General features: G+C 42.5%; 1 protein-coding gene across 3 annotated transcripts in view; it reads left to right on the forward strand.

Annotated features, from left to right (window-relative positions):
* The window catches only part of LOC138750701 (zinc finger protein 84-like), a 32,779-nt gene extending 26,415 nt beyond the window's left edge, over window positions 1-6,364 (forward strand). The window contains exons 2-3 of one of the 3 annotated variants that reach the window (XM_069912766.1): window positions 2,582-2,822; window positions 4,564-6,364. In XM_069912766.1, the coding sequence (XP_069768867.1) occupies window positions 4,590-5,996 (1,407 nt within the window). In that variant the 5' untranslated portion in view covers window positions 2,582-2,822; window positions 4,564-4,589 and the 3' untranslated portion in view covers window positions 5,997-6,364. The remainder of the gene's footprint in view (window positions 1-2,581; window positions 2,823-4,563) is intronic. The other 2 variants (XM_069912767.1, XM_069912765.1) reach the window with 2 other exon arrangements.
* The last annotated feature ends 16,749 nt before the right edge of the window (window positions 6,365-23,113 follow it).

The raw sequence follows: 23,113 nt of genomic DNA on the forward strand, positions 1-23,113 counted from the left end.
CATTTTTCCATCTGGTCCAGACCCCTCTGCAAGCTTTGAAAATCTTCGCTGTCCACAAAGCTTCGAATCTTAGTGTCATTTGCAAACTTGCTGATCCAATTTACTACATTATCATCCAGATCATTAATATAGATGACAAACAACATTGGTCCCAGCACTGATCCCTGAAGCACACCACTAGTTACAAGCCTCCAGTCTGAGAAGCAATCATCCGCCACTACTCTCTGGCTTCTCCCATCCACCCATGATGAATCCAGTTCACTACTTCACCATGAACACCGAGCGTCTGAACGTTCCTAATTAACCTCCAATGTGCAACCTTGTCAAAGACCTTACTAAAGTCCACAGCCTTTTCTTCATCAACTTTCTTGGTAACTTTCTTGAAAAATTATACAAGATTGGTTAAACATGACCTACTAAGCATAAAGCCATGTTGACTAGGCCTAGTCAGTCCCTGGCTTTCCAAATAATTGTATATCTGATCTCTTCGAGCACCTTCCAATAATTTACCTACTACTGACATCAGGCTCACCAGCCTATAATTTCCAGGGTTACTTATGGAGCCTTTTTTAAATCACGTGAGTTACCCTCCAATCCTTCGGCACCAACACCCACGTCTAAGGACATTTTAAATATTTCTGCCAGAGCCCCTACAATTTCTACACTAGCCTCCCTCAAGGATTGAGGAAATATCTTATTTGCTTTAAGACAGCAAACACTTCCTCTTTAATCTGTATAGGTTGCATGACCTCACTACTTGTTTTCCTTACTTCCCACAACTGAGTGAATAGGAAATGGGCACTGAATGGGGCATAGATTCTCCCCTCAGGTGAAATTGGGTATAATTGGTGGTGCAGGCTCGTGGACCGGAAGGTCTGTTACCATGCTGTACGTCTGAATTTAAATATAATTCTCCTAAATTCCAACGAGTCTGCGATGAGAGCTGCAAACGCTCCTTGCATGATAACCCTTTCATTTCCCGAATTGTCCCATGAACCTCTTTTGAACCCTCTCCAACGTTAACACATCCTTTCATTTAATTTACATTTTATTTAGTTCTTGAAAAAGAAACGTGGCAGCAAAAAATATCAATAGAATAACCATATGTGTCTATTTAGACCTCTAATAGAAAACAACTGCCTTTCATTAATATACTTCACCAGTACATCCACCACTCCCTCCCTCCCCCCCCCCCACCCCCCCCCCGCAGGAAACCTAGATATTTATCCCTTTTTTTGTGTGTAGATGTCCAATTTATCAAACAGTTTGTAAGTCCTGCATTCAAACGCTGACATTTTGACCTGAGGCCCACTCCAGAAATGATGGTTCCACCCCCTCCCCCCACCAAATTATTCCAATCTCTCAGTACATTTTGTCTTCCTACCATTATACTTGCCCAAATAACCCAAGTGTGTCTCCCAAGAGTCTGGGCAAAAAGGAATTTGGATACCTGAAATTTCACCAATATACTATCTGTCATAATCCAAAACTCTCGAATTCTGGGACAAGACCAAAGCTCATGAACGAAGTCCCCTTTATCCGCCTCACAGTGCCAGCATTCAGGGGTAGTTTCCAACCCTAACTGTGCTGGGGACTGGGTGACCTGTACAAATGGGACAGGTTGTACCTGAACTGGAGGGAAACCAATATCCTAATGCTTTTGGGGGAAGGGTTTAAACTAGATTCGCAGAGGGTTGGGAACCAAAGTGAAGAGGCAGAGAAAGAGGTGGTTAACACACAAGAAGGGACAACTGTTAAGGAGTTTGTAAGGACAAAATTGAGGCCAAGGTGATGCATTGCAATGCAGCAGGGACACCGAGTCAAAAGTAATAAAAAAAAGGGCTGTAGGTTTTGTATTTGAAAGCACACAGCATAAGAAATAAAGTGGATGGTCTTGTCGTATAGCAACACATGTTGTAGCTGTCAGAGTCATGGCTAAAGGATGGATGTCATTTGGAGCTGAATGTCCAAGGATAAATAGTGTATTGAAAGGATAGGCAGGTAAGCAGAGGATGTGCCGTGGCTCTGTTGGTAAGGAACAACAATAAATCATTAGAAAGAGTTGACCTAGGATCAGAAGATATAGAATCAATGGGTTGAGTTCAGAAATGGCAAGGGTAAAGACACACTGTTGGCGGTTATATACAAATCTCCAAACAGCAGCTGTGATGTGAACAACAAATTGCAATAGCAGATAGAAAAAGCTTGAAGAGCTGTGTCATGAGGGATTTTAGCATGCATGTAGATGCATGCATGAAGTAAACCTTGCTGACAATCGACTCCCAACATCTTCCCAATCACTGACATCAGCTAACCGGTCTATAATTTCCTTTCTGCTGCTTCCTTGGGGTGGGTGACATTTGCGATTTTCCAGTCCTCCAGGACCATACCAGAATCTATAAGCCTTTTCTATCTGCTATTGCAATTTGTTGTTCACATCACGGCTGCTGTTTGGAGATTTGTATATAACCTCCAACAGTGTATCTTTATCCTTGCCATTTCTGAACGCAACCCATTGATTCTATATCTTCTGATCCTAGGTCACTCTTTCTAATGATTTATTGTTGTTCCTTACCAACAGAGCCACGGCACGTCCTCTGCTTACCTGCCTATCCTTTCAATACACTGTTTATCCTTGGATATTCAGCTCCAAATGACATCCATCCTTTAGCCATGACTCTGACAGCCACAACATGTGGCTTGACAAACCTTATGGAATTCTTTGAGGAAGGGACAAGCAGGGTGGATAAGGGACATGGAATGGATGTCGTGTATCTGGATTTTCAGAAGGACTTGACAAAGTGCCACACGAGACCATTTAGGTAAGAGCCTAGGGTAGAACAGAAAATGTCCTAGCGTGGGCAGAGTATTTGCTGATTGGCTGGAAGCAGAGAGTTGGAACACAGGGACCATATTCAGATTGGCTGCCAGTTGCTCGTGGTGTCCACAGGGGTCAGTGTTGGGACTTCTTTTTGTGTTGTATATTAATGATTTGGATGATGGAATGAATGGCTTTGTGGCCAAGTTTGCAGATAAGGAAGGTAGGTGGAGGAGCAGGTCGTATCAAAACACAGAGGCTGCAGAAGGACTAAGATAGATGAAGAGAATGGGCAGAGAAGTGGCCAATGAAATATAATGTTGGAAAGTGTCTGGTCACACACTTGGGTAGAAAAAAATAAATGGGCCGACTGTTCTTTAAATGGGGATAAAATTGAAAATTCCCAGATGCAAAGGGACCTGGGAGTCCTTGTGCAGGATAATCTGAAGGTAAACTTAACTGGTTGTGCCGGTTCTGAAGAAGGCTAATGCAATGCTGGCTTTAATTTCAAAAGGACTAGAATATAAGAGCAGGGATGAGATGTTGAAGCTTTATATTCCACCTTGCTTGGAGTATTGTGAGCAGTTTTGGGCTCCTCATTTATAAAAGGATGAGCTAATATTTGAGAGGGTTCAGAGGAGGTTCACTAGGATGAAAGGAGGGCACGGTTGGCGTAGGGGTTAGCGCAGCACTGTTTCAGTGCCAGCGATTGGAACCAGGGTTCAAATCCCATGCTGGGTGTAACAAGTTTGTAAGTTCTCCCCATGTCTGCATCGGTTTTTCTCAGGGGCTCAGGTTTCCTCCCACCGATCAAAACATAGGTCAATGGGGTGTAATTGGGCAGCACAGGCTTATGGGCCGAAAGGGCCTGTTACCGCGCTGTATGACTAAATTTAAAATCGTCTGATCAACATTTGATAGGTCTTGGCCTTCATATGTTGGAATTTAGGAGAACGAGGGGGGGATCTCATTGAAACATTTCAAATGTAGAAATGAGAATATGAGTCCTAAAGTAGTAACAAAAGTTGAGAAACAGAGAACATTCTTGTAACAATTGGATTAGGAACAGGACCCCGTATAACAAATCCTAACAAACATCCTCAGAAAGGTATATGGAAAAGTCTGTTCGAATGTTTTGAAAATCTGGGAATTTGTCGGTAAAAATATGCATCTTGTGAGCCATGCGACAGACTCCCTTGTGGTGAGACTAGCTGCAGGTGGGAGTGCTTCTTGCTGTAACTGAGTTCTCATGCTTTGCAAAGCATCTATAAATCCCTTGGTAACTGTGTTTGTTTATCAAGTATTCTTGGGTCCATTTTAACAGAAAGGCATGGACAGAGTAGATGTGTAAAGGTTGCTTCCTGCAGTGGGAGAGTTTGCAACAAGAGGGGACAAATTCAGGATTGAAGGGTGTCTGCTGAGAACAGAAATGCGGAGGAATTTATTCAGGGGAGGGCTATGAATCTGTGGAATTTGTTGCCATAGGTGGTTGTGGAGGTCAGGTTTTCGGGTGAAAGTCCCTCTGTTCTACAACTGTTCACTGTGCCAGTTCCCGTATCCCAAGCTCTCTCTGTTCTACAACCCTCCCCACCGTTCACTGTTGGGTCCTTGTATGTCTGATAGGGCCTCACCTGTGGTGGGAGCAGGTAGGGGACCACATGGGGACATAGAATAGGTAAAGGAGCAGATGTGTCCAGACCATGTTCCTATCGACATTACAAACCTTTCCCCTCCCCCCTTACTAGGAATCCGCATCGACAACGTGGGGGCGATGGATGGTAAAGACGTCACATGTCAGCAGGACCACTCATTGAGGGTCCAGGAGGTGAAAGAGATGGTGAAGATGGAAGAGGAGTGCACAGAGGAGGAGGAGCCAGAGGTGGAGGAGCTGGAGGTGGAGGGGCCTGAAGTGGAGGAGACGGAGGATTTGTGTATGGAGGACCAGGAGGAGGAAGAAGCAGGAGGGCAGGCCAGGGACTTCCTGCAGCGCCCCCGGCGAGCGATGGGGCGGCAAGTGGTCAGGAGGAGGCAGGACCCGTCCCCCTGTCTGTCTGATCCACCCATCTCTAGGCCCTTCCGCTGCCTGCAGTGCCCCCGCACCTTTGCTCAGTCCTCCACCTTCCTCACCCACCGTCGTACCCACACCAGTGAGCGGCCCTTCCTGTGCCCACAGTGCCCCCGCGCCTTTGCCCAGTACTCCACCCTTCTCACCCACCAGCGCACACACACTAGCAGCAAGGAGCCGGTGGTGGACATCAGTGGTGAGGGGCCAGAACAGATGCCTGTTGAGACCCCCCACTGCTGCCCGGACTGCGGCAAGGCCTACGCCACGCCGGCCCAGCTCCTGGTACACCGCAGCACACATACTGGCGATCGGCCTTTCCTCTGTGACGTGTGCCAGGAGGCCTTCGCACAGCCCACCCAACTGGCCGTGCACCGGCGCAGCCACGCCGGCGAGCGTCCGTACGAGTGCCCAGTGTGCCACCGACGCTTCGCCTATGACTCCTCGCTGGCTATGCATAGGCGGGCCCATGACGGCGAGCGCCCTTATCAGTGCGGGGCCTGTGGCAAGTCCTTCGCTGCCTCCTCCAAGCTGCTGCACCACCGGCGGCAAGCCCATGTTGGCGAGGAGGGGTCTCGTTGCCCTGACCTGCCGTCCCGGGGCCAGGCCGTCGAGAGGCCCCACCGCTGCGAAGTCTGCGGCCGCACCTTCGGGCAGCTGGTCAACCTGGCCAACCACCAGCGCACCCACGCCGGGAAGAAGGCCTTCCAGTGCCGCAGCTGCAGCCGCACCTTTGCCCGCTCCTCCGACCTACTGAAGCACCAGCGCACCCACACTGGCGAGAGGCCCTTCCAGTGCGAGCTGTGTGACCGCTCCTTCACCCAGCTCTCCACCCTGCTCAACCACCAGCGCATCCACCTGGGCGAGAAGCCCCACCACTGCGAGGCGTGCGGACGCTCCTTCACCCAGCTCTCCACCCTGCTCAACCACCAGCGCACCCACACCGGTGAGCGGCCCTTCAAGTGCGAGACCTGCGACAAGGCCTTCGCTCAGTCCTCCAGCCTGCTCAACCACCGCCGCATCCATTCAGGCGAGCGGCCCTTCCAGTGCCCGCTGTGTGCCAAGTCCTTCAGCACCTCGTCCTCTCTGTCCGTGCACCAGCGCTCACATACCTGAGGGGGGGGTGGGGTTGGTTCAGCTGCTTTCTTGCAGCTCTCTTCCCACCCTCCTCCTTGATGTCACTGGGTCCGGCGCTCTTCTCCCACCCTCACCTTCCTCGCAGTCACTGGGTACGGCGCTCTTCCCCCCCCCCCCCTCCTCCTCACCCCTCGCAGTTGCTGGGTCCAGCGCTCTCCTCCCATCCACCTCCACCTTCCTTGCCCCTCATGGGCACTGGGTCCAGCAGGAAGCTCTTTCGCCATCTTACCCCACCCACCATTGGGGGGTTCGTGTTGTCAAGAGCTGAGCGTGATGCCTCTCTCTCCCCTTCTGTCCTGTAAGAGGAGCGAATCCTGAATAAAGTAAACAAATACAACCTGACAAAACAGCTTTCTCCAGTCCTCGGTACAAAATGCACAGACACACGACCAGACATAATGCACATACAGACAAGAAGTACACATGCAGGACACGTATTCATATATACAAATAAATAATATTTTGTAAATATGAGAGTGTTGGATGGTTAGTGCCTTTGGTTGTTCAGCATTCTCACTGCCCGTGGGAAGAAGCTGTTCCTCAGCCTGGTGCTGGCTCTGATCCTCCTGTATCCCTTTCCTGACGGGAGCAGCTGGACAATGCTGTGTGTGGGGTGGAAGGGGTCCTCAAGGATTTTGCATGGCCTCTTCAGACAATGATCCAGTTAGATCAAATGGGGGGGAGAGAGGGAGGTTCCAGTGATCCGCTCCCTTCTCTGATAGTCCTGTGGATTGACCATGAGCATTTCCCTGCAGCAACCGTCCCACACAGTGATGCAACCGGCCAGGACAATCCAGGGGAAAAAAACAAAACTTGAATTTGGCGGGGCCATTGATGTTAAACTCAGGGACTGCACTGAAAGAGCCCTTTGCCCAATTGACAGCACTCACCAAAAGATAGACAGGGCAGTGGAGAAAGCATTGGGCTACGCCTGCCTTTGTGTTGAATGCAAAAGCAGAGACCTTGGGGTGGGGGGGATTATTGGGTTATCTGAAGGTGGAGGCACTGGGCGGCATAGAAGGCATTCAGCCGGCGCACGGCAATCAAGTCCAGAAGAAGGAAGGTTGCGTTCCAATAAGATTGAAAGAGCGCAGAGAAAATTCACAAGGATGTTGTTGCGACTTAAGAAGCTGAGTTCCAGGGAAAGGTTTAACACAGCGGTTCTCAAAATTTATCTTTCCACTCACAAACCACTTGAAGTATCCCCTATGCCATTAGTGCTCTGTGATTAATTTTTTTTTTCTTTGGCTTGGCTTCGCGGACGAAGATTTATGGAGGGGGTAAAAAGTCCACGTCAGCTGCAGGCTCGTTTGTGGCTGACAAGTCCGATGCGGGACAGGCAGACACGATTGCAGCGGTTGCAAGGGAAAATTGGTTGGTTGGGGTTGGGTGTTGGGTTTTTCCTCCTTTGCCTTTTGTCAGTGAGGTGGGCTCTGCGGTCTTCTTCAAAGGAGGTTGCTGCCCGCCAAACTGTGAGGCGCCAAGATGCACGGTTTGAGGCGTTATCAGCCCACTGGCGGTGGTCAATGTGGCAGGCACCAAGAGATTTCTTTAGGCAGTCCTTGTACCTTTTCTTTGGTGCACCTCTGTCACGGTGGCCAGTGGAGAGCTCGCCATATAACACCATATAACTCGCCATATAACATATAACACGCCATATAACACGTGTGTTCTGTGATTAATAAGGAATTACTTAAGGCTGTCTGTGGTAAAAAGAAAAAGTTTGAAAACCACTATTTAATCGTACCTCATTGACTCGTTAGTGTGCACAGTTTCATAACTCCAAAGAAAATGGGCCAATGACCATTTATCTCCAGCAAAATTTTTCAGTAACAATTGGGTCTGGAGCAGTGATTTTCAATTTTCCCTTCCCACGCAAAGACCACCTTAAACAATCCCTTACTAATCACAGAGCACTGATGGCATAGGGATTACTTAAAGTGGTCTGCGAGTGGAAAGAAAAAGGTTGAGAACCAGTGATTTAACAGGTTAGGACATTATTTCCAAGAGTGTCGTAGATTTAGGAGAGATTAAACAGATGTGGAAAGAATTATGATGGTATAGATGGGCTAAAAACGAGAAGATTTTGCCCACTGAAGTTGGAGAAGACATGGGACCATGGGCAGAATAGGTTAGTGGGTTCGAAGTAACAAGTTCTGGGGAGAATTTATTAACTAACAGCCATGAACGACGGTTTATAAACTAATAGTCCTGACCACTAACAGTCCTGAACATGTTTTATTAACAAAAAGTCTTGGCCATGTTTTATTAACTAACAGTCCTGAACACAGTTTATTAACTAATAGTCCTGATCACACTTTATTAATTAAGAGTTCTGGTCACTGTTTATTAACAGACAATACTGGGCACATTTTTTTTAAGTGACAGTCCTGAACACCGTTTAATAACTAACAGTCCTGAACACAGTTTATTAACCAACAGTCCTGGGCACAGTTTATGAACTAACATTCTTGGCCAACGTTTATTAACCAGCAGTCCTGGGCACAATTAATTAACTAACAGTCCTGAAAACTGTTTATTAACTAACTCCTGAACACAGTCTATAAACTGACAGAGTCCTGGGCACAGTTAATTGATTAACAGACCTGGGCACTGTTTATTAACTAACAGTCTTGGTCAATGTTTATTAAGAAACAGTCCTGAACACAGTTTATTAACTAACTGTCCTGAAAACAGTTTGTAAAGTTGCAGTCCTGCACACTGTTTAATAACTAACAGTCCTGGGGACTGTTTATTAACAGAGAGTCCTGGGCACTCTTTATTAAATGACAGTCCTGTACACCGTTTATAAAGTAACAGTACTGGGCACTGTTTATCAACTAAAAGTCCTGATCACAATTTATTAACTAACTGTCCTGGGCACAGTTTATAAACTAACAGCCCTGAACACTGTTTATTAACAAACAGTCCTGAACACAATTTTTAAAGTAACAGTCCTGATCACAGTTTTATTAACTAACATTCCTCGGCAAATTTTATTAACGAACAGTCCTGAACACAGTTTATTAAATAACAATCTGGCCACCTTTTATTAGCTAACTCTTTAGGGTACTGTTTATTAACAAACAGTCCTGGGCATTATTTATTAACTAATAACCCTGAACACAGTTTATTAACTAAAAGTCTTTATCACATTTTATTAACAAACAGTCCTAGGCACTGTTTATTAACTAGAGTCCTGAACACAGTTTATTAATTAACAGCCTTGGACACTGTTTATTAAATAACAGTCCTGGACACAGTTTATTAACTAACAATCTGGCCAACTTTTATTAACTAACTCTTCAGGGCACAGTTTATTAATTAACCATCCTGGGCACAATTTATTAATGAACAGACCTGAACATAGTTTATTAACAAACAGTCCAGAGCACAGTTTATGATCTAACAGTCCTGGGCACAGTTTATTAAATAACAGTCTGGATCACAGTTTATTAACTAACAATCCTGGACACAGTTTATTATGTCCCAGTCCTGGTCAAATTTTATTAATGAACATTGCTGAATACAGTTCATTAACTTTCAGTCCTGGGCACAGTTTTTTAACTAAAACTCCTTGTGCAGTTTTTAATTAACAGTCATGAACACTGTTTATTAGATAAAGGACCTGGGTGCAATTTATGAACTAATTTCCAAGCTAATGTTAAATAACTAACACTCCTCTGCAATTTTTAGTAACTAATAGTCGTAGGCACAGTTCATTAACGAACGGTCCTGGGAACAGTTTATTAACGAACAATCACGAGCACAGTTTATTAACTAACAGCCTTGTGTACTGTTTATTAACTAACAGTCCTGGACAGTTTGTTAATTAACAGCCTTGGACTAACAGGCCTGAACACAATTTATTAACTAGAATTGCTGATCAGAGTTTACTAACTAACAGTCCTGGGCATATTTTATTAACGAACAGTCCTGAACACAGTTCATTAACTGACTGTTCTGGGCACTGTTTATCAACAAACAGTCTTGGGCACATTTTATTAACGAATATTCCTGAACACAGTTTATTAACTAACAGTCCTGATCACAGTTGATTAACTAACAGTCCTGGACATAGTTTATTAAGTAACAGTCCTGGCCACAGTTTATTAACTAAGAGTCCTGAACTAAGTTTATTAACTAACAGCCTTGTGTACTGTTTATTAACTAACAGTCCTGAAGCAGTTTGTTACCTAGCATTGCTGATCAGAGTTTATTAACTAACAGCCCTGGGCACATTTTATAAATGAACAGTCCTGAACAAAGGTTATTAACTAACAGTTCTGGGTACTGTTTATTAACTAAAAGTCCTGGTCAAATTTTATTAACGAACAGTCCTGATCACAGTTTATTAACTAAGAGGCCTGAACACACTTTATTAACTAACCGTTCTGGGTACAGTTTATTAATGAACAGTCCTGAACATAGTTTATTTACCGACAGTTCTGCACACCGTTTATTAACTAAAAGTCCTTGCGCAGTTTTTTAACTAACAGTCCTGAACACAGTTTATTAACTAACCGTCCTTGGCACAATTTATTAACGAACAGTCCTGAACAGAGCTTAATAACTAACAGCATTTGACTCTCTTTATTAACTAACATTCCTGGGTACACTTCATTAACTAGCAGTACTGAACACAGTTCATTAACTAACAGTTCTGGTCACTGTTTATTAACTTACAGTCTTGGGCACATTTTATTAACGAATATTCCTGAACACAGTTTATTAACTAAAAGTCCTTATCACATTTTATTTTATCAAACAGTCCTACCCACTGTTTATTAACTAGTGTACAGATAGTGGGGCCATTAACAGAGATATTTAGGATGTCACTGGTCACGGGGGTAGTGCCAGAGGATTGGAGGGTGGCTCATGTTGTTCCGCTGTTTAAGAAAGGGTCCAAATGTAAGCCTGGAAATTATAGACCTGTGAGTCTGACGTCTGTGGTGGGTAAGTTGATGGAAAGTGTTCTGAGTGATAGCATTTACAAATATTTGGAAGAACAGGGATTGATAGGTAGTAGTCAGCATGGTTTTGTCAGGGGTAGATCATGCTTAACAAACCTTAGAGTTTTTCGAGGGGGTTACAAAAAAGATTGATGAAGGGAAGCCTGTGGATGTTGTCTATTTAGACTTTAGTAAAGTTTTTGACAAAGTTCCCCACAGAAGGTTAGGAAAAAAGGTGGAAGGATTAGGTATAAATAAGGAGGTAGTGAAATAGATTCAGCAATGTTTGGATAGGAGGTGTCAGAGAGTACTGGTAGAAAATTGTTTGCCAAATTGGAGGCCAGTGACTAGTGGAGTTCCTCAGGGATCGGTCCTGGGTCCACTATTGTTTGTTATATATATTAACGATCTGGAAGAAGGGGTGGTAAATTGGATAAGTAAGTTTGCAGATGATACAAAGATTGGTGGTATTGTGGACAGTGAAGAAGATTACCGTAGCTTAAAAAGAGATATAGGAAAGCTAGAGGAGTTGGCTGAGAAATGGCTGATGGAATTTAATACAGATAAGTGTGAAGTGTTGCATTTTGGAAAGGCAAATCTAAATAGGACATATACATTGAATGGTAGACAATTGAGGAGTGCAGAGCAACAAAGGGATTTAGGAGTTATGGTAAATAGTACCCTCAAAGATGGTGTGGTGAAGAAGGAATTTGGAATGATGGCCTTCATAAATCGGAGTATTGAATTTAAGAGTTGGGATGTTATGATGAAATTGTACAAAGCATTGGTGAGGCCAAGTTTGGAGTACTGTGTACAGTTGTGGTCACCGAATTATAGGAAGGATATAAACAAAATAGAGAAAGTGCAGAGAAGGTTCACGAGAATATTGACAGGATGTCAGGGTTTGAGTTACAGAGAAAGGTTGAGCAGCCTGGGGCTTTTTTCTCTGGAGCGTAGAAGATTGAGGGAGGATTTGATGGAGGTGTTCAAGATTTTAAAAGGGACAGAGAGAGTCAACGTGGATAGGCTTTTTCAATTAAGAGTGGGGTATATTCAAACCAGAGGCCATGGTTTGAGATTGCAGGGGGGAAAATTATAAGGGGAACATGAGGGGAAATTTCTTCACGCAAAGGGTGTGGAATAAGCTTCCGGCAGAGGTGGTTGAAGCAAGGACGTTATTTACATTTAAGGAAAGACTGGATAATTACATGGAGGGGAGAGGATTGGAGGGGTATGTACCAGGTGCTGGTCAGTGGGACTAGGAATGTGGAGATTTGTTCCGACATGGACTAGTAGGGCCAAACTGACCTGTTCCGTGCTGTATATGGTTATATGGTTAAGAGTCCTGAACACATTATTAACTAACAGTCCTGAACACAGTTTGTTAATTTACAGCCTGGACAATATTTATTAACTAACAGTTCTGAACACAATTTATTAACTAGCATTGCTGATTGAGTTTATTAACTAACAGACCAGGGCACATTTTATTAATGAACAGTCCTGAACACAGTTCATTAACTGACAGTCCTGCACACTGTTTATTAACTAATAATCCTGGATACAGTTTATTATCTAACACACTGGCCACCTTTAATTAACTAAAAGCCCTGAACACTGTTTATTAACTAACAGTGCTGAACACAGTTTATTAACCGACAGTCCTGAACACCGTTTATTAACTAAAAGTCCTTGTGCAGTTTTTTAACTAACAGTCATGAACACTATTTGTTAGATAAAGGACCTGGGCACAGTTTATATAAGTTCAGTCCTGAACACAGTTTCTTAACTAACATTCCAAGCTAATGTTTAATAACTAACAGTCCTGGGCACTTTTTAATAACTAATAGTCATGGGCAAAGTTCATTAACGAACGGTCCTGGGGACAGTTTATTAACGAACAGTCATGAACACAGTTTATTAACTAACAGTCCTGATCACAGTTTATTAAACAACAATCTGGCCATCTTTTATTAACTAACTCATCAGGGCACTGTTTATTAACAAACAGTCCTGGGCATTGTTTATTAACTAATAATCCTGAACACAGTTTATTGAATAAAATTCCTTATCACATTTTATTAACAAACAGTCCTGGCCACTGTTTATTAACTAATAAACATGAACACAGTTTAATATTAACTCCCTTGTGTACTGTTTATTAACTAACAGTCCTGGACAAAGTTTGTTAATTAACAGCCTTGGACACTGTTTATTAACTAACAGTCCTGAACATAGTTTATTAACTAACATTCCTGGGTACTATTTATTAACTAAGAGTCCTGAAGATAATTTATTGACTAACAGCCTTGAGCACTGTTTATTAACTAGCAGTCCTGAACACAGTTTATTAAATAACAGTCCTGGCCACAGTTTATTAACTAACAGCCTTGTGTACTGTTTATTAACAAACAGTCCTGGGCACTCTTTATTAATTAATAATCCTGGACGCAGTTTATTAACTAACAGACTGGCCACCTTTAATTAACTAACGGCCCTGGAAATTGTTTATTAACTAACATTCCTGAAAACAGTTTATTAACTAAAAGTCATTATCATATTTTATTAACAAATACTCCTGGCCACTGTTATTAACTAAGAGTCCTGAACACAGTTTATTAACTAACAGCCTTGTGTACTGTTTATTAACTAACAGTCCTGAACACAATTTATTAACTAACAGTCCTGAACACAGTTTGTTAACTAACAGTCCTGGGAAATTTTTATTAACTGTCTTGATCACTAAAAGTCCATAGCACCATTTATTATCCAACGGTCCTGAGCACTTTTTAGTAAATTACATTCCTGAACACAGTTTATTAACTAACAGTCCTGAACACAATGTGATAGTACAGATTCTATCACCAATGTGTGTATATACAGATGGTAGTGTAGGATGACTGTGATTGGCTGAGAGTGTAGCCACACCTTACTGGCAGGTCTTAAAGGGTTGCTCCTAGCCAGACCAGGTCATTCTGGACTGGTTGACCTACTTGTGATATGCTCCATTCGTTTAGTTAATAAAAGCCTTGGTTTGGATCAACAAGTCTTTGGTTCTTTCAACACGCATTACAATTTTATTAACTAAAAAATTTTGAAGGGATAGAGCATATGCTATGGCTGGAACGCCTCGACATCGACCCACAGTTAGCTCCAGCTTCGAATGATTTTAAGTACTCTGTGAGATGCTTCAAATCATACTTACAGCTCTCTGATCCTGCCGTGAGAGAGGACAACCATCGAGTACTAATATTGATGACTATGGTGTCCCCACAAGTCTACCAGAGTGTCCAAGATGCGACCACTTACACCGCAGCCATGAAGATGCTGAAAGGGCTCTATGAGTGACCAGTGAACAGCGTCTATGCTCGGTACAAACTTGCTACAAGGAGGCAACAGCACGGTGAGTCCTGTAAAGCTTATATTCAGGCACTAATGGCAATGGTCAGGGACTGTGTCTCCACAGACAGAACTGCTGCGGAGACCACAGATGATCTATGTGGCAGGGGTTCGATCAAATGAGGTAAGGCAGCGCCTGCTAGAGCACGGGGGAGAAAACTTAGAGGACGTGATCTGGATTGCAGAGAAAATGGAGGCTACAGTCTTAAGTATGGACATGTACCCTCGGGGCTGGACCCCACACTCTGATGTGAGTAGGATGCCCCCCCACTCTACCCTACTACTGCCACTACGCTGCCCTATTTTATTAAGTGTTATTTCTGTGGTAGAAACAAGCACAGCAGGTCCCAGTGCCCGGCGAGAAAAGCCAGGTGCCAGAAGTGCCATAAAAATGGCCACTTTGCTGTAGTCTGTCGCTCCAAAATGGCCACTGTCAAACACAGTGCTTCATGTGAAGCCAAATCACCACTCCATTTCAAACATTTCTTCCTCAGAGCTCTCGTCCAATGAGAGCAAGGACTCCACCGCACGGCAGCGCCTGACGTCACGGGACAGACGCCGAGTGCATAAGGTACAACCCTTCCTCGCCGCAATGACGTTCGCCCTACCTCACAAAGCAACATCCGACCAGGCCCCAGCCCTGACCTCAACACCCGCCGCCGCGGGAGGAGTCACGTGATGGAGTAGTGGCCGGTCGGTGAACTCCAGCCCTCTCCAGAAAAGTAAAAAAAAGACAGTGTAAAAACAAAGGCACAAACACAAAAACCAAAATAAAGTGAAAATAAAGGTGTGGAGAAAATGGCAGCGAAAAAAGAAAAGCCAAAAGCAACGGGAAGAAGAGAAGAAGAAAAGACGTCGGAAGAAGAAGGTGAAGGTCTTACCTGTCTGAGGAGGCCCGCCGCAGAGAGAGAGAAGCCTGCTCCCTAAGGTAAGTTGAAGCCCCAAACTCGGGACTACAAAAATGGCTCACGGAGCCAAACAAAAGTACGCCATCGCGCATGCGCGATGCGCAAGACAAAAATAACACTGACGGGAGGGGAGACCAGCTGAGGAGTCGATCTCCACAGCTGAAATTGACAGCCACAACAAAGCAGCAAGAGGAAAACAGAAAATAACAAGAGCAAGAAAGAAGAGAGTAAAAAGAAATCAAAGAAACAACAGATGACCAACCCAGAGGAAGAAGACCAGCAGCAAGACACTACTAATAAAAATAAGAAGACCAAAAATACCCAACAAAATAAAAAAAACAAACCAACAAGAAAACCAGAAGAGACAGAGGTAAAGGACACAGATCCTGGAATGGACTCAGAAGAAGAAGAGGAAGAACACAGAGAAATGGAAGATGAAGGGAAGGGCAAGACAATGGATATTTTTTTTTAAAGAATATATGGAATCAGTAAAAGAATGGCAGTCACAAGAATTCAGTGAAATAAAAAGAAGAGTAAAAAGTACAGAAGAAAAAATGAATAGATTAAAGATGATCATGTCAGATATAGGAAAAAGAGTGGACAAGGTGGAAGAATGAGAAACAGCCATAGAAATGGAAGTAGAGGACTTAAAAAAGAAATTAGAAGAATCAGTGAAAGATAAGTTTATACTATGGGACGCAATGAAAGCGTTCATCAGAGGGCAAATAATAAGTTATGTAACTAAGATGAAGAAGGACTACAACCAGGAAACAGAACAGTTGGAAAGGGAAATAGCAAATATAGAAAAAGAATTAGCAATGAAGGAAGACACAACTAAAAGAAGAGAATTGGCAGATGAAACAATAAAATATGAAACACTACAAACATATAAGGTGGAGAAGAACATAATGAAGACAAAACAGAAATATTATGAACTAGGAGAAAAAACGCACAAAATTCTAGCATGGCAGCTTAAGACAGAACAAACTAAGAGAATGGTAGTGGCATTAAGGAAAAAAAGACAAGCAAATCACATATAATCCAACGGAGATTAATGAAAACTTCAGAGAATTCTACGAACAATTATATCAAACTGAAAACGAAAGGAAAGAAGACAAAATAGATGAATTTTTAACTAAAATTGAACTACCAAAATTACAAAGAGGAACAAAATAAATTAATAAAACCATTTGAAATAGTAGAAATACAAGAGATAATAAAAAAACTACCGAATAATAAAACACCAGAAGAGGATGGATTCCCAATAAAATTCTATAAAATATTTAAAGATTTATTAATTCCTCCCCTTCTGGAAGTAATCAACCAGATTGATAAAACACAAAGCTTACCAGATTCATGCAAAACAGCAATAATTACAGTACTACCGAAGACAGGGAAAGAGCCTCTCGCACCAGCGTCATATAGACCAATATCTTTACTTAACACAGATTATAAGATAATAGCTAAACTATTCGCAAACAGATTAGACGACTATGTACCAAAAGTAGTAAATCTAGACCAAACTGGATTTATTAAAAAAAGACAACAACAGACAATATTTGTAAATTTATTAACTTAATTCATGCAGCAGAAGGATATAAAGCTCCAACAGTCGCGGTTGCTTCAGATGCAGAGAAGGCCTTTGACAGAGTAGAATGGAATTATTTATTCAAAGTACTACAAAAATACAGCTTACCAGAGAAATATATTAATTGGATTAAAGCATTATATAAGGGGCCATTGGCAAAAGTGACAGTAAATGGATGTATATCAAAACAATTTAAATTAAGCAGATCAACAGGCAGGGATGCCCACTATCGCCCTTATTGTTCGCGTTAGCCATAGAACCACTAGCAGAACTGATAAGAACAGAAAATAAAATAAAAGGGATAAAAATAAAAGACAAGGAATATAAAATCAATTTATTTGCAGATGACGTTATAGTATACTTAGCAGAACCAGAACTATCAATAAAGAATTATATAAGAAATTGAAGGAATATGGAGAAGTGTCGGGGTACAAGATTAACGCAAATAAAAGTGAAGCAATACCAATGAATAATGCGGATTTCTCAAAATTTAAGAAAGAATCACCATTCAGATGGCAAACGCAAGCAATGTGATACCTAGGTGTACAAATAAGTAAAAACCTCGGCCATCTATACAAACTCAATTATTATCCACTAATGAAAAAATTACAAGACGACTTAGAGCATTGGAAAGACTTACCACTAACACTAATAGGAAGGATAAACTGTATTAAAATGAACATTTTCCCAAGGATACAATACCTATTTCAGGCATTGCCAATACACTTGATGGAGAAATTCTTCGAGGAGTTAAAGAAAATAATAAGGAAATTTTTATGGAAAGGGGGGAAATCAAGGATAGCACTAGATAAATTAACAGAATGGTATAAACAAGGAGGCTTACAACTGCCAAACTTTATAAATTATTGTAGAGCCGCACAATTAAGATACCTATCAGATTTTTATCAAACAAGGGAAAAGCCAGATTGGACTAGATTAGAACTAGACAAAATAGGGGAGAAGATACCTGAATATTATATAAATGGGATGAAAAATTGGTACAACGTAGGAATTCTCCAGTATTACATCATCTGCTCAATATTTGGAAGAAGATTCATGTAGAAAGGAATAAAACAAACTACCAAAACTAATACTGACACAAAATCAGCTAATCCCTTTTACAATAGATAACCTTTCCTTTAGAGAATGGGAGAAAAAAGGGATCAAAAGAATAGAAAATTGTTTTTCGGGAAATAAATTATTATCCTTTGAACAAATGAAGGATAAATATAATATAACTCACGATACAGTGTTGGCATACTACCATCTGAAATCCTACTTGAAGGACAAATTGGGAAGCAGTCTGAGGTTACCAGAGGGAATTAATTTTGAACATGTGATTACAGACACAATGATAATCAAAAAATTTGTAATAAACATGTATATTAAACTACAAGAAAAGGAGAATGAGGAAACAAATGGTAAAACTAAACAAAAATGGGAACAAGATCTAAACATAAAGATAAAGAATGAAACATGGGAGAAGTTATGCTCTGGAACTATGAGAAATACAATAAATACGAGGTTACGTATGATACAATATAACTGGATACACAGGCTAAACATTACACCTCAAAAGTTAAATAAATGGGTCCCAACAGTATCTGACAAATGTTTTCGCTGTAAAAAGGAAATGGGAACAACAATTCATGCAATTTGGACATGTGAGAAAGTGAAAACATTTTGGGAAGATATAAACCAGATATTAAATAAAATCGCAAAAAACAATATACCAAAAAACCCAGAGATCTTCCTCCTAAGTAACATAAAAAACAAAAAATTTGGACTCGATTTGGATGGTGCACAAAAAAGATTTGTTATGATAGCCCTAGCTGTAGCAAAAAAAAAATATTATGTCAGCCTGGAAATTAGAAGATAACTTGAGAATACAACAATGGTATATAGAAATGAATAAATGTATTCCATTCGAAAAAATAACATATAATTTAAGAAATAACATCACAATATTCGAACAAATATGGGAGCCATACATGAAACACAATAGAGAAATTCACCACCTAAAATGACAGAAGGAGAAGATAATGAAAAGAACTGACTCAGTAAAATTTCTTCTTTATTTTTATTAAGTGACAACATTGTTTAATGGGTTTAATGTATCATATAGATTGAACTTTAAATAAATGGGGAAGGGAGTGAGGGAGGGAGGGGGGAAAAAGGGGAAGAAAATGACACTGTATATATTTAGGAAGAAAAATGTCTGTATGCATCTTGGTCAATATGGTTTAGAGTGTGAAAAATAAAAAAATTTTAAAAACTAAAAGGATGTGACATACGATCATTAAATGATGATTCATACTGGCGTTAGATGAATGATAGACACAGGCGCTAGATGGATGAGACACACAGGTGTTAGATGGATGTGACACACAGGTGTTAGATGGATGAGACACACAGGCGCTAGATGGATGAGACACACAGGTGTTAGATGGGTGAGACACAGGTGTTAGATGGATAAGACACACAGGTGTAAGTTGGATGAGACACACAGGCGTTAGTTGGATGAGACACACAGGTGGTAGATCGATGAGACAGAAAGGCGTTAGTTGGATGAGACACCTAGGTGTTAGATGGATGAGACACACAGGGGTGAGTTGGATGAGACACACAGGCATTAGTTGGATGAGACACACAGGTGTTAGATGGATGAGACACACAAGCGTTAGTTGGATGAGACACACAGGCATTAGTTGAATGAGACACACAAGCGTTAGTTGGATGAGACACACAGGCATTAGTTGGATGAGACACACAGGTGTTAGATGGATGAGACACACAAGCGTTAGTTGGATGAGACACAGGCGTTAGTTGGATGAGACACACAGGTGGTAGATCGATGAGACAGAAAGGCGTTAGATGGATGAGACACACAGGCGTTAGTTGGATGAGACACACAGGAGTTAGATGGATGAGACACACAAGCGTTAGTTGGATGAGAAACACAGGTGGTAGATGGATGAGACAGAAAGGCGTTAGATGGATGAGACACACAGGCGTTAGTTGGATGAGACACACAGGGGTTAGATGGATGAGACACACAAGCGTTAGTTGGATGAGACACACAGGTGTTAGTTGGATTAGACACACAGGTGTTAGATGGATGAGACACACAAGCGTTAGTTGGATGAGACACACAGGCATTAGTTGGATGAGACACAGGTGTTAGATGGATGAGACACACAAGCATTAGTTGGATGAGACACAGGCGTTAGTTGGATGAGACACACAGGTGGTAGATCGATGAGACAGAAAGGCGTTAGATGGATGAGACACACAGGCGTTAGTTGGATGAGACACACAGGTGTTAGATGGATGAGACACACAAGCGTTAGTTGGACGAGAAACACAGGTGGTAGATGGATGAGACACACAAGCGTTAGTTGGATGAGACACACAGGCGTTAGTTGGATGAGACACACAGGCGTTAGATGGATGAGACACACAAGCATTAGTTGGATGAGACACACAGGCATAAGTTGGATGAGACACACAGGTGTTAGTTGGATGAGACAAAAAGGCATAAGTTAGATTTGACACACAGGCATGAGATGGAAGTGACAGACAAACTTTGGGAGGATGAGATACACAGGGGATAGGTGGATGAATCACACAGCCGTTAGTTGGATAAGACAAACTAGCGTTATTTGGATGAGACACGCAGGCGTTAGTTGGATGAGACATACAGGTTTTAGATGGATGAGACACACAGGCTTTAGTTAGATGAGACACACAGGTGTTAGTTGGATGTGACACACAGATGTTAGTTAGATGAGACACACAGGTGTTAGTTGGATGAGACACACGTGTTAGATGGATGAGACACACAGGCATTAGTTGATGCGACACACAAGCGTTAGATAGAAGTGACACTCTGGCATAAGAAGGATGAGCACACAGGTTTTCAATGGAAGACACACACAGGTGTTAATTGATGCGACACACACGGTTTACTTAGATGATACACACAGTGGTTAGTTGGACGAGACACACAGGTGTTCGGAGGATGAGACAAACATAGCTGCCTTAGATGGATGAGACACAAAAGTGTTAGATGGAAGAAAAACACAGGTGTTAGTTGGATGTGACACACAGGCGTTAGTTGGATGAGACTCACAGTCGTTAGTTGGATGAGACACACAGACGTTAGTTGGATTAGACCCACAGGCGTTAGATGGATGAGACACACATGTACTAGATGGATGACACACACAGGCGTTAGATGGATGAGACACACAGGCTTTAGTTAGATGAGACACACAGGTGTTAGTTGGATGTGACACACAGGCGTTAGTTGGATGAGACACACAGGTGTTAGTTGGATGAGACACACGTGTTAGATGGATGAGACACACAGGCATTAGTTGATGCGACACACAAGCGTTAGATAGAAGTGACACTCTGGCATAAGAAGGATGAGCACACAGGTTTTCAATTGAAGACACACACAGGCATTAATTGATGCGACACACAGGGTTTACTTAGATGATACACACAGGGGTTAGTTGGACGAGACACACAGGCGTTCGGAGGATGAGACAAACATAGCTGCCTTAGATGGATAAGACACAAAAGTGTTAGATGGAAGAAACACACAGGTGTTAGTTGGATGTGACACACAGGCGTTTGTTGGATGAGACTCACAGCCGTTAGTTGGATGAGACACACAGACGTTAGTTGGATTAGACCCACAGGCGTTAGATGGATGAGACACACATGTAGTAGATTGATGACACACACAGGCGTTAGATGGATGAGACACACAGGCTTTAGTTAGATGAGACACACAGGTGTTAGTTGGATGAGACCCACAGGCATTAGTTGGATGAGACACACATGTGTTAGTTGGATGAGACACACAGGAATTTGGTGTGTGAGACACACAGACTTTGGGTGGACGAGACCCACAGAGGTTAGGTAGATGAGACACACGGGACAGATGGATGTGACACACAGGCGTTAGATGGATGAGTCACACAGGTGTTAGTTGGATAAGATACACAGACGTTAGGAGATTGAGACACACAAGCATTAGGTGGATGAGACACAAATGCCTTAGATGGATGAGGAACACGTGCGTTAGATGGATGAGTCACACAGGCGTTAAGTGGATGAGAAGCACAGGCGTTAGATGGATGAGACACAATGGCATTAGTTGGATGAGGCACACAGGAGTGAGTTGTATGATACACCAGGTGTTAGTTGGATGTTACACACAGGGGATAGGTGGATGAAACAAACAGATGTTTGTTGGATGAGACACACATGCGCTAGATGGATGAGACACACATATGTTAGGTGGATGAAACACACAGGCATTAGATGGATGAGACACACAGGCTTTAGTTAGATGAGACACACACGGGTTAGTTGGATGTGACACATGGGGGATATGTGGCTGAAACACACAGCCGTTAGTTGGATGAGACACACAGGCGTTAGTTGGATGAGACACACATGCAATAGATGGATGAGACACAAATTCCTTAGATGGATGAGTCACGCAGGCATTAGATGGATGAGACACACAGGCTTTAGATGGATGAGACACAAAGGTGTTAGATGGATGAGACACACAGGCTTTAGATGGATGAGACACACAGGTGTTAGTTGGATGTGACACACAGGCTTTAGATGGATGAGACACACAGGTGTTAGTTGGATGTGACACAAATGGGATAGGTGGATGAAACACACAGCCGTTAGCTGGATGAGGCACACAGCCGTTAGCTGGATGAGACACACAGGCGTTAGTTGGACGAGAAACACAGGTGGTAGATGGATGAGACACACAAGCGTTAGTTGGATGAGACACACAGGCGTTAGTTGGATGAGACACACAGGCGTTAGATGGATGAGACACACAAGCGTTAGTTGGATGAGACACACAGGCGTAAGTTGGATGAGACACACAGGTGTTAGTTGGATGAGACGAAAAGGCATAAGTTAGATTTGACACACAGGCATGAGATGGAAGTGACAGACAAACTTTGGGAGGATGAGACACACAGGGGATAGGTGGATGAATCACACAGCCGTTAGTTGGATAAGACAAACTAGCGTTATTTGGATGAGACACGCAGGCGTTAGTTGGATGAGACACATAGGTTTTAGATGGATGAGACAAACAGGCGTTAGTTGGATGAGTCACACAGGCATTTGGTGTGTGAGACACACAGGCATTGGGTGGATGAGTCACACAGGTGTTAGTTGGATAAGATACATTGACGTTAG

Source organism: Narcine bancroftii, unplaced genomic scaffold, assembly GCF_036971445.1.
Source record: "Narcine bancroftii isolate sNarBan1 unplaced genomic scaffold, sNarBan1.hap1 Scaffold_232, whole genome shotgun sequence".
Classification (NCBI taxonomy): domain Eukaryota; kingdom Metazoa; phylum Chordata; class Chondrichthyes; order Torpediniformes; family Narcinidae; genus Narcine; species Narcine bancroftii.